Raw genomic sequence first — 13,052 nt, forward strand, 5'->3', positions numbered from 1 at the left:
GGTGTGGACGGAATCCGGATTGAAATGTTTCGAAGAGTTGAGAGGAGTGGAGATATTGATGGAGTTGTGTGTTTACGGCGCGTTCCAGGATTTTTGAAAGTAACGGAATATTGGAGATGGGTCTGAAGTTATCCAGATTGTCAGGGTTGAGGCCAGGTTTTTTCAGGAGGGGTGTGATGGATGCAAGTTTTAGCGGGGATGGAACAGATCCAGACGTAAGGGAAGTGTTGATGATGATGGTGATGAGAGGAATAAGGGTTTCTTGACAGCTTTTGAAGAGAGGAGAAGGGATCGGGTCAAGCTGGCAGTTTGAGAATTTCATGGTCGAAAGGAGTTTGGAGGTGTCAGAGGGAGACAGTGGAGAGAAGGAGGAAAAGCTGTGGTGTGTGAGCGGAGGGAGTTGATATTCAGAAGGAGGAGAAGCGGAGGAAGTGGATGCTAGTGAACAGTGTATTGTATGGATTTTGGTATGGTAGGATGACAGAAAGTTATTGCATTTGTCTATAGTGAATGTGGAGGTTATATTGTCCTTGGGTTTGGTCAGTTTTGCAAATGTGGAGAATAATGTGCGGGGGTTAGAAGAATTTGAGTGGATGAGTTGTGAGTAGAAATTGGACCGGGCAGTTTTGAGAGCAGAATTGTATGTGGTCTTACAGTCTAGAAGAAGAATAGAGAAGCTAATAGCCCAAGTTACTTGAAGTCGAGTGTTAAGTTTCCACAGTCTGTGATTTGGGGTGCAATGTCATCTGCCAGTGTTGGTCCATTGTTTTTTTGTTTTTTTGAAAACCAAAGTCACTGCACCCGTTTATCAAGAAATTTTGGAGCACTTCATGCTTCCTTCTGCTGACCAGCTTTTTGAAGATGCTGATTTCATTTTCCAGCAGGATTTAGCACCTGCCCACACTGCCAAAAGCACCAAAAGTTGGTGAAATGACTATGGTGTTGGTGTGCTTGACTGGTCAGCAAACTCACCAGAGCTGAACCCCAGAGAGAATATATGCGCTATTGTCAAGAGGAAAATGAGAAGCAAGACCAAAAAATGCAGATGAGCTGAAGGTCACTGTCAAGAAACCTGGGCTTCCATACCACCTCAGTAGTACTTTCCAGAAGGCCAACAATTCACTAAATACTTTTTTTTTTTTTGGTCTTATGAATTAATAAATAATTATTTGATGAGATTGGTGAGTTTTTGTTAAATGTGAGCCAAAATCATCACAATAATATAACCAAATACTTAAACTACTCCAGTCTTTGTGCATTGAATTTATTTAATACAAAAGTTCCACAATTTTTGTTGAATTACTTAAATTAACTTTTTCACGACATTATAATTTGACATCCACCTGTTTATAGCCTACTTCTTCCTGTGTATATTGTGAACACATACGAGAACTTTTTTGTGCATTTCTGTAAAGCAACTTTCATTTCTTTAGTAGGCATTATTAAAATTAATGTTCTGAATGTGATGACGTCGCGCCTGCGCTCAGTGGTCGCAGATCCATGTGCGCGTGCACGAGGAGCGAGCGGGGGCGGGGCCGGGGGCGTGCAGTGTTGACGGACTAAAGAGGCATCATGTCCGACACAGCCGCTGCGCAGCTAAACAACAATGAAGAACCGGGACTCAACGGTAAAACTCCGTCTGTATTTCTTCAGGGAAAACTCAGGAGGGATCCTAACGTCGCTTTAAAACTTCCTTGTGTGGGTTGTAGTTTTCTCTGGAGCTGCCAAACGCTGTTATGCAACATCTATTGTCTTACTGAGCTTAATGGCTGGAATTTCCTTATCGCTCGTAGAGGAGAGGCGAAAGGGCGGAGCGTAAGAGGGCGTCGTACCTATGGAGCGAATGAGAGTGAAGGAGAGCGGGAGTCGGGGTGGAGTTGCTCGGCAACCCAGAATGATTGACGGAACGTAAGCCAATTGTTAGTTATAGATTAAGTTCGAGCGCCGTGGAGGCGGGGTTTCGATTATATCAAAACAAGTCGAAGAGGGATCTGAGAAAAATGGAGGCGGGGGGCGTGTCAAAAAAATAAAGAAGCTGAATATTGCGATTTAAATCGGCTGGGTTGTGCCACTAGTTGTACATCGATGTTATAAAGTAATTTAAGGTCTATAATGTAATTTATAACGGCTCTCTAAATCAGTCTCAATTTTGTCAAGAAGCCCCCAAAAGCATGTCCAAACAAGTCAAGTGATATAAAAATGCTTTTATGCTTTCCTAATACATGCTCATGTTCTTGTTGTGCAAAATTCACCAATGCACATTATTCAAAAGTCAAGCCATCTTATTTTTCTTCTTGATATAAATATCTTGTCATATAGAGACATTTTTCACCATAATCAATTCTCAATAAGCAATCATTCATGAATATTCTGAGGCACTTGGGAATTCCACCCATTACGGAAGATGCAAATTAATCTGTTAATTAATCTGTTTAATAGGCAATTGTATCTTTAAAACCTAGTGTATCCTATGACCAAAAAATGCTGTCTAGATAGGCAGCTCTATGGGTTTTAGCATACAGTTTGTCTTTCAGAATGTGCAAACTCATTAAAATAAGTCATCCTGTTTATTAGCTAGTGTTTAATGGGGGTCAATAGTAGGTTTATGGGCGTCTGGTGCACAGACAGATCTGGGTTACAGACATTGCAGGGGGATGGGAGAGGTTTGATGTGCCAGAGATTACATAATCCCTCCCTCCGTCCCATGGTGAATTCCTTCAGAGCTGCTCCAGGATCAGTGTGTTACTAGAGCTGGCGTGTTGAATATTTTACCACACTAATGTAGTCGTTCACCACTTTTTGGCCAGGGTGTGGCCTAGATGCCAAAACTACTGAAGCCTGTTTCTACCAAAGGATAAAAAAAAATAAAAAAAAAAGGTATAGTGGGGCTCTAAAGTTTGGGGACCCCTTGCAGAAGTCACAATTATTATTATTTATTCAGTGGCAGAAACAAGCTTTCAAACCAAATAAATCTAAATTTTTACGTTTTGTTTCAGCATGTGAGTGGTACTTGCCTATGCATAACTTGTCTACACATTGTCAAGGTGTTGCTGTGAAGCTGCTAGGGTGTTCTGAGTGGTTACTATGTGGTTAATCTAGTTGCCAGATTTGTCTGGGTTCAATGCAAGTCCGAAGTCTTCTCCATTTTGTGTTGTTGTGATGCAGCATGACAACAAATGCTCACAGATGAAGAGCTGCTGGAATGCATTCTGCAATGGCAGTTTGCCCGTATCTGTGGGCAAATACAGAAGTTCAGTGTTGTGGGCTGCTGAAGGATTTTGCCATAATAAGATGTGCTGATTTAAGCAGGACGCTGGCTTATTAGTGCTGCTTGATTATGACAACTGTTGTTGTTTACTTCCCTTGATATTGCAATGACGACAGTCAACAGTGGATGTTTTTTTCTCACAAGTCAGTCTCATATTCCCTTTTAAGCAAAGAGTGTGTTTTTTGGATGTCCTTTACTTAACATTCGGGTGCTCTGTAGTCTGTATCCACAATCTCCTGAGTGAGTCTGCCTTAAGAAAGAATTGAAAACGCACACCCAGCTCCCTTAAAAAACTCATTTATAGTGGATTTCATTGGATTAAAAATGAATAAATAAAGACAGGCCCCTTGAAACCATTGATGCATTAGTCTTGTGAAGCAAGAGCCGATGCTAAACACTTTTGGGGTGTTTTCAGGGTCCTGGGTAGAGCTGGAGATTAATGGAAACACTCAGCAGCAGACCCCCAGCTTGCCCTCGCTGCTGGGGAACGGGAACCAAGGCGAGTCCCAGGCTTCACAAGCCCTGGAGGCCGTGCAGGAGGAAGAGGAGGTTCTAACAGGAGGACTGGAGCACGTGCCTTCCTCCTCCTCTATCCATAATGGAGACATGGAGAAAATCCTACTGGACGCCCAGCACGAGTCCAGCCCCAGCAGCTCATCCTGTCACAGGTACGAGACTTACACATGCCGCTAAACTTTCTTTTATTCTCAGAAACTCCGCCCTCCAAACCAGAACACTCAAAATGATTGACAGGAGGAGAGTGTTTCTGATTGGCTAAAAAAGAATGGGCCACTCCCCAAAACAGGGTGATTATAGATAAGTTAAAACATTTTTGTTACTTGAAATAAAAATATATATATTTAAAAAAATTTATTTAAGCTAGATTCCCAGGCAACATTTCTGATTAAATTTTTTTGTTGTTCAGCGTTGTACACTAAAATATCCAAAACTGAAACAAAATGTATAAAACTATATAGACATAGAAAGAAAAAGGGAACAAAAACTTAACAAAAATTACAAAAACACAACAAAATGACTAAACATTTCCCAAAAATTAAAATGGAAAATATTAAAATACATTCTAATTTAAACTGTTAATAAAAACTGTATCTCAGTGATACAATGGTTCACTGCCCCATATTTCAGTGTTATTTTAGTATTATTAATATATTATTAAAGTATTTATTAACTCATATCTTTTATTTTAATATTTTCAGTTTTTAATCTTAGTAATTTTATCATATGCTTTTGTCATTTAAAATAAATGTATTTTTTTTCTAATTCTATTTTGTCTAGTTTCTATTTAGTTTTATTTTTTACTTCGCTTTACTTTTAGTAATTTTAGTACATAAGCATAAACTTATTTAATTTAGCTGCCAATGCAACATTTATCATTTTCATTTAAATTTAATTTAAAGTTTTTAATTTAATGTTAAGAATTTGTTTTATTTCAGCTTTGTTTCAAATGACCAAAAAACAGTTTGTAGTCGTTTTATTTTTAGTAAAAAATAACAACTCTGCCATCAAGATATTTTAGTGACATCAGACAGATAGTAATGGCAATTTATGTGTAGTATTAAAATAATCTGTTATCCATTTTTTTTTCATTTTGTCCTTGACATCCACTTACTTGTTTAACACTAACCAGTGTGTAATGCACCAAAAAGTTTCATATTTAAAAATAAAAGCGCTGAATTTTTATGTATTTTAACCATTTTCATGACACTTTTGTGGTGCACATATGCTCAGTTCATTATGTACGTTCCTTATTACCTAGAATACTGAATATGATAGTAAATTCATAGATTCAAATTCACTTGATCCAGAGAGAGGAGGCTGTCTGTGGGCAACACTGGTGTATTCAGCATGACGTTTAGTCCCAGAGGAGTCCTTTGATTTAGCACTTCTATTCTCTCTCTCTCTCAATAAAGTTTAATTCACTCTTTACATGATTCAGGCTTCTGTTGTTCTCTTGTTTAATGTAATCTGTATTTTACATTTCCCTGATGTGTTTACAGCCCACCACGACCACACAGTCCTGACCAGGATGAGGGGCAGATCATGTTTGATGTGGAGATGCCCAGCGAGAGAGACAGTCAGGTAAGAGCAGCACAAAGTATATGAATCTGCAATAATCTACTGTCATTATTGAACTAATATCTATCATTGATGGTACTGTTATTTAATAAACACACTTTAAAAAGTGCCCTTTATCAAACATGCCGGGGTGGTTTTAATCTCCTTCAGTCAGAAGATGATAGTCTGGAGAAGGACAAAGAGGATGATATCCTCATGAATAAAGGGGAGAGTTGGGTGGCAGACTGGTCCAGTCGACCAGAGAACATCCCCCCAAAGTAAGAACCTATACCAAAATAAAACCATTTAGTAAGTATGCTTCCACATGATAAATGTATTAATTCCTAAACAAATCCAACATACCTAATTCATAAAATATCCGGTTCTCTTTGAAACTGAAATATAATTATTTAATTTTATTTTATTATTTTTATTAAAAATATATATTTATTTAAAAATATTTAATGCATCTTATTTTATAATATACTGTATATATATATATATATATATATATATATATATATATATATATATATATATATATTTATTTAATTCATTTTTATTTGTATTCAAATATTTATTTGTAATATTATTTATTAAACTGTATTACTTTTTTTTTTTTACATTTTATTACAAATTTTATTTATTTAAAAAATATATTATAATTTTTTTCAAAGTCTGTTTTATTTCATCAGAAAAATACTTGCATTTTATTTTACTTTATTTTAAACCCTCAGTGAAGTACCAAACTCACAACAGAACAGTTTTTTGATATGAAGGTCAGTGAGATCCTCTTTGACTGTTTGCAGGGAATTCCACTTCCGCCACCCAAAGCGTTCTGGGTCAGTGTCTCTGAGCATGAGAAAGACAGGTGCTATGAAGAAAGGTGGTGTGTTCTCTGCCGAGTTCCTCAAAGTGTTCATGCCCTCGCTGCTGCTCACCCACATCCTGGCTCTGGGACTGGGGTGAGTGTCAACACACACACACATAAACACACACTATCTAATCTAGAGGCTACTGTATTTCTTTTTTTTGTTGTGTAATTAATATTTTAATGCCTACTGCATGTTGAGTTAAATTGGACAAAATTATTTGTAAATAATTGTGTTCTTACGGATATTGACATTACTTTTTCACTGGTGGGTTTTCACTGCAAAAACACTGTAAAATGTGAATATAATTTTTTGAGAAAATCTGCTGCAAAGCCAGTTATTTTGGACATCAATAATCTGAAAAAAAAAAGACATGTTTCACCAAATTATATAGTAAATTGATCCAGCATTTAGAGTTGGCCCTAAATGTATATATATATATATATATATATATATATATATATATAAGATACAGGAATATTAGTAAATATACTACATCTAGGCCTGTCACAATAACAAGTTTTGATTGCAGCATAAAATGCAAGAAGGCCTTCACACTTCCAAATGACAACAAACTTTAATTTTTTTTTGAATATTTAGATTGTGGAAATTAAGTATCCAAATATTAGATACCTTAATAAATAGTAAATAAACTTTTTTTACTTTTTTTTTTACACAAAGTGCAAAGTAACGAGTAGAAAAAAAGAAAAAATGCACAACTACTTTGTTTGGAGATTTTTCCCTCTACGGATTTTTCCTGGACCTTCTTTTCACTGTAAATAAGACACACTCACTACTTAAGAAGTCAGATGTCTGTATGCACAGAAGCACAGATCCCTAAACAAGACTAAATCTGCAGATTAAACTTTTTTTGAAGCATGATTTAAATTTAAATTTAAAGGTCCTCGCGACTACACCATGCCATGTACGAGAAGCTGCAAAAGACACAGGTGCAAGTGGAATGTACAAAACATGGGGACATAAATTTTTAAGCAAATATAATAGGCAATACATTGCGTCACCAAAGATTATTGAGGTCATGTACATATACAGGCCTAACTAAATCTATACAATGTATTTCCTTTTTTTAGGGTCTACATCGGGAAGAGGTTGACTACACCCTCCACCAGCTCATTTTAAACCTGAACAGACCCCAGTGCCTGGACGCCCCATCATGAGCAACGCTGGCACAGCAGTGGCCAATCATGTGATGATCCCTCTCTCTCCCTCTTTCTCTAATTCTCTTCCCATCTCTGTCTTTCTCTTTATTGTGTCTTTGAGCCCACAGTCCTGATTTCCCATCACACCCTCTGCTGGGAGACATTATGCTTGTTGATCTTTGGCTGTGTTGCAATTTCTTGCCCTCTAACGCTGTGGCTTACTAACATGTTATAGATGTTTTTATTTGAACATGTAGTGAATAATTCACTAACATTTATTTTTCATGACATGCTATTACATGAGATCGAGCCCCAGTACAATCACAGCCATATTACCCTTTTATTTTTTGCATGACGCACTTCATATGCAACTAATAGAGAGTCTGGATATTGCCGGGAATCTTGGGAACATATTAACTCTTAATAAGAAATTAAGTTTGTTCACAAATGAGGGATTTTGATATTTTATTCTAGAGAAGATATTCTAGAGAGATGATTTTGCTCACTATGCTGCGCAATTGAATTCATTCACGTCCCTTAGTGAGAGACAGCATCAAAAATGCATGTTAGTCAGAAGAGAACGAGGACTGTTTAAAGACAGACCAAGTCATTCTTTACATAAGATGCATTGCGTTTGACTGTTACGATATATTGCGTAGAATGTAAACCTTGAGAGGTTCCTCTCGGTTCTGTTTTAGGCCCTTTTTTGTTTGCTCTTCTGTAAAGATGCAATACGACAGGCACAAAACTGAAGCATCAATTTATAGCTGCTTTATAGTAGTATTAAAATGTATAAGTAAATCACAAATTTACATTAACAATACATGTTTTTTTTTTAATTGTAAGACCTTAAGCTAAAGACATCAGCATGGACGTACATCTGTTTAAGAGCCAAACTGGTCGGGTTAGTTTGTGTATTACTAGTGAAGGTTAGCGCACACAAACTCACATGCTCTGGCTTGCCTTGATGCATATCCTGCTTGCAGCAGTTTTTGACTGTGTATCTTAGTGCCAAAGGGTTTCCACCGCCAACCCAACATGAGTCGCTTGCTCCTCACATAGACTCATTAATGATCCTCTCAGTCACTCAGTTTTGACAACACCTTACAAAGGCCTTTGGTTTTACTGTGAACAGCCTGTGGATGTTAGGTATAGTGTTGGGATAGTTGTGTATTATACGCTGTTGTGCGTACTTTTGTCTAAAATATCCACACTCCGTCTACATATTTATATGCACTGTGGTGTAGTTTTACAGATAAAATGGCTTTAACAGGTTTACACTCACTGATTTACAGATTAAATTTGTCACGAACATGTCCAGGTCATGTTTCATCCCATCTGAGTGATTATATTTTCATTTATAAAGACTTAAGCCAGGTTTAAAACCATCAAGACATCTGAGGCATTATTTTCAAAACAATTAAGCACATTTTTTCATTACCATGATTTAAAAAAATTATTTATATTTAAACATATTTATACATCATGGTTAAGTTGGTTCACTGCCCTTGAATTTATACAGCTTTTGATTAAAATAAATCAAATTAAATCAGTAATTTTCAAATTGTAAAATACATTTGTTTAGAAGAAAACATGCAAAACTATTTTAAAACTAGTTTGAAAACTAGTTTACAAAACTAAAGTATTTTAAGAAAATATATGTAATTTTATTTATTATTATTATTTTACCTTTGATTTTTGGGTAAAAGAAAAACCTGGACAATTCACCCGCACAGTATAGAGTAACGCTTCATACAAGCGTTTCATACAAAAAAACTAACAGCTACCCAAACCGGTTAACAGGTCACTCTTTGCATTAAGGCCGTCTGTGTAATTGTGCCACACTTTGCTTTTTTTTTTTCCTGTTTTCATGCTTTCTTTCTCTCTCAGAGGGGGAGTGGAAATACAAGAGGCCAATTAATTGTCACTTCAACCGTGCCTCGACTTTTACTTGCACCTGTTCTGAGCCCCATTGCATGTGTGTGTTCAGTGAATTCCCATCAGGACGTGACGGAGATGAAGTGTTCCCCTGTGTGGGGCAGAATGAGAACTGTGAATGGAATAGATGTAGCTCATGTCAGAAAAGTTAAACTAGGCCTGCCTGGTCTGTGTCAGGTAGGATCACCAAATGAGATGTTTTACGCACATTATGATGTTTTTCTTCTCTGTTATATCTCTTTTTGTTGTTTTAAAATTCAATTTTTGCTTTAATCATGAGTGTGGATACTGGAGGGCGGGGCCCTTGTGATTGACAGCTCCACCGTGTGTTTCGTTTGAATTCCAGTAGCGACTGGAGTGATGAAGCAATGAACATGTAGTTTCTTGTATTTCGCTGGTATTGGAGGAAAAGTGAACTGATATTAAAATACAACCTGACATTCACCATTTCCTTTGTTGTCATTCCATTGTTGAACGTTCCTCATGTGTTTGCTTTTTCCATGTGACAAGTTAGGATGTTATATGAAAACTATTATCTTAGTTTGACTACTCTATTATGTTTATCACTTACATTTTTTTGCATTAATATGCACGTAGAACCGAACAAATGTAGATTAAAACTGCGGTACAATTAGTTTGGAGATTTATGGCAATGATTCACAAACTTTTTTTGTCAGTTAAACCCTTTGGCCTAAATATTTGATTTTAAATTAATATTTCAATAATTTAACAGCATATTTGCATGTTTACAGTACTTCAATGTTTATAAATGTTCACAGGAAATAAAGGGAAAACAAAATATTTCATCTTTTATTTATTATTATTATTTTAACATAAATTTGACATTTTGTTTTGTTAATTTTTAGTATTTAATCAATTCACAAAGCCCCTGCAGTTTCAGCAAAAAAATAAAATATATAAAAAACGTTAAAAACCCTGCTGTTTGTCTTAAAATTGAGATTGCTTTAGTAAACCAACAGTTGTTGACAGTCCAAATCCTAACCTAAATACCCTTAAAATTATAGAGAAATTATATCTAAATGCTCCCATTTTTTCTTAAACTGTGACTTTTCCCGTATGTTGTCCCAGGGTTTCTACAGTTAAAACATTGTGCTAATAAAGTCAAGGTCATGGGTTCGATTCCCAGGGAATGCATGAACTAATAAAATGTACACCATAAAAGCATCTGCCAAATACATAAATCTAAATGACCAAAAGTGTCTTTAGTTTAAAAATAATAATTTTCCCTCTTTGGTTCAGTGATCCTGATCCCGCCAAACTCAGTTTTCCATCTCTCAGCATCTTAATGTTCATAGTTTTGGAGTACACTTTGCTTTGTAATGCAACCCATTCGCATGTAACAGATCAACAAATGTTACTTCAAACGGAAAATATGGGCTGTATCTTTGTGATTCTTTGACGAATTGGAATGAAACTTGCTATGCATATGCAAGACCAGTTTGGTGACTACGGTAAACAATTCTTCAAGCTGCATGCCTTTCCGCCAATTTAATCGATTTGAACAGAATTTATTTTTACTGCTCCTCTACTAAATTTGTCAACATTGGCTCAAGTCATAGTTCAAGCCTCAAGAAAGTCACTAAATTAATTCTTATTGTAAACGTTAGAGGAAACGTGGCCATAGTTTTACTGTTTGCCGAACTTGGTTATTTCTTCTATTTATTGTCGTATAGCAGCTGATGAATCTCACACACTTTAAAAAATGGCTTACTTACACTTTGCAAAATAAGGTGGATTTAATTTCTACACTGCCCTAGTAGTTAATTGGGTTGCAGTTCCTGTCAAATGCTATAGAGATGAAAAGATTGAAAATCTATTCTGGGCCTTTAAAGACTTTTCCTTTTTCCAACACTAGGGGCGCTGTGACCTAACAAATTCACTCAACCTGACGATGGATGTGATGTTGTTGTTTGTCCCTCTCATTCCCAATTATGTATCATGTCATTCTTAATTAATCTATGGCAAAACCATTCTAGCATTTCCATGAATCTTCAATTAATACGTATCCATAATGTACAACCATAATGCGAGTTCTCAAGGTGCACATGCGTGTGTTTGATGGAAAAACTCACATAAAGGCTGCGGATGTGTGAATGCATGTGATTGTTGAACACTGTGAATGTGGGGTTTTATGTTTTTTATTTGGTCAAATGTCTCCACAGGCAGGCAAGCATGTGACCTGTGCTCTGATGGCGGTCTCTCCTGTCCTGATGCATGAAAACCGCATGGAGCAGGATACGCTTTTATTCTGTTATGTGCAAACTTAAAATATAGAAAACTAACAAATGCTTCAGTGACAGATAAAAGCAGAATGATGTTTTGTTTAAAGGGAAAGCGCACCCAAAAATGAGATATCTGATGCTTGTGATGTTCAGACCTGCTTGAGTATCTTTCTTCTTCAGTCTTCACAAAGCTGATTACTATTATAATAAAATTATAGAAGTGTTAAAAATATGTATATTTAAAATTGGATTCCGACTTGTTCCTCACATAAAGGATTGTATGACTTCAGAAGATATTCAGATTGAAATATAGTGAAGTTGTGCATGAGCTTGCCAGTAAACCTCAAATCTAATTTTGGGTGCACTGTCCCTTTAAAAGCTCACTCAAACGGATCAGTGTTTGAAGATGATTTGTGATGTTCATATTTAATTTCATAATGGAACCATGGATACTTCAAGCAGATTTCTCTCTGTTCAAAGAATGTGAAACTGTTTTCAGTCTTATTTTTTATTTTACATTTGTCTTATTAGTATGATTCTTTTATGCCACTGCCAAAAGAAAAACCTCTTCCCTTGTGTTTCCTTCGCTTGCCTTAATTACTACATGCTGAACTTTTATTTGGATGGTGTTTTGAAATACAAACCAGCTTTGGTTCTCATAAGTAACCCACTGTGTATAACTGTTTTCACAAAATAGATTTAGCGACATTTAGATCATAGCGTAAACCTGTATCTGTTGATCTGTGGAAGACTTTTTTTAGTAATTACAGTGAACTCTTCTTCGTGTTGACTTCTGTTTAAATCTCATTTATAGGCGGACACAGAGCTGTTAGCTTTCTTTTGCCAAAGCATTTTAAGCTGGTCTTTGTAGAATTTGAACTGATTCGCAAAACTTGTGTATATCATGTCTAGTGTTTTGTTTGCATTAAAAGTAAATACATGATGAAGGGATTTTTATGTTGTTTCTGAGTGTGTTTAAATTGCCAGTTAAATTGCAGTTGAATTTGATCCACTACGAGAGCGTTTTGAGTTTATTTTATTCAAACTTTGTTTAATATGGATATTCTTTAACAAAATACTCCTTTGTTGTCTGATTGGTAATTTTAGAACACTGCATAATATATATATATAATTATTATTTTTATTTTTTATTTTTTTTCAGTGTGAACACACTACTTGCACTATTTATGCTACAAAACGTCATATTTGTTCCTACTTATACATATTTCTACTCAGGGTTTACTGTTTCAAGTGAAATGGCCTATTGTCACGTGACCTCACCACAAAATAATAATTTTGTAAAAAATAATTTGTTTTGTATTTCTAGTCTAAAGTATTCCTAGAAATTCTAATCATATAACAAATAAATGGGAAAAAGGTAAATATTTACAAAGATTTTTGGAATCAAATATTCCTATATTATTTATTAACTGGAATTGAAACTAGAGTTGCATACTGAAACTATATAGAAAGTGTAGATAGTAAACAGTGCAGG

General features: G+C 35.7%; 1 protein-coding gene across 1 annotated transcript; it reads left to right on the forward strand.

The window, feature by feature from the left end:
• Positions 1–1,514: 1,514 nt before the first annotated feature.
• Positions 1,515–9,761, forward strand: LOC113052703 (BCL2/adenovirus E1B 19 kDa protein-interacting protein 3-like). Its single transcript, XM_026217114.1, has 6 exons — positions 1,515–1,627; positions 3,684–3,936; positions 5,287–5,368; positions 5,516–5,622; positions 6,154–6,309; positions 7,308–9,761. Exons 1-6 carry the CDS (start codon positions 1,573–1,575, stop codon positions 7,354–7,356), a joined length of 702 nt encoding a protein of 233 aa, XP_026072899.1. The 5' UTR covers positions 1,515–1,572; the 3' UTR covers positions 7,357–9,761.
• The last annotated feature ends 3,291 nt before the right edge of the window (positions 9,762–13,052 follow it).

Source organism: Carassius auratus, chromosome 33, assembly GCF_003368295.1.
Source record: "Carassius auratus strain Wakin chromosome 33, ASM336829v1, whole genome shotgun sequence".
Classification (NCBI taxonomy): domain Eukaryota; kingdom Metazoa; phylum Chordata; class Actinopteri; order Cypriniformes; family Cyprinidae; genus Carassius; species Carassius auratus.

Coding starts and splice junctions, on each gene's coding strand:
- LOC113052703 (XM_026217114.1), top strand. CDS start 1,573: ATGTCCGACACAGCCGCTGCGCAGCTAAACAACAATGAAGAACCGGGA. Junction 1,628..3,683: donor TGAAGAACCGGGACTCAACG/GTAAAACTCCGT, acceptor GGGTGTTTTCAG/GGTCCTGGGTAGAGCTGGAG. Junction 5,369..5,515: donor CCAGCGAGAGAGACAGTCAG/GTAAGAGCAGCA, acceptor AATCTCCTTCAG/TCAGAAGATGATAGTCTGGA.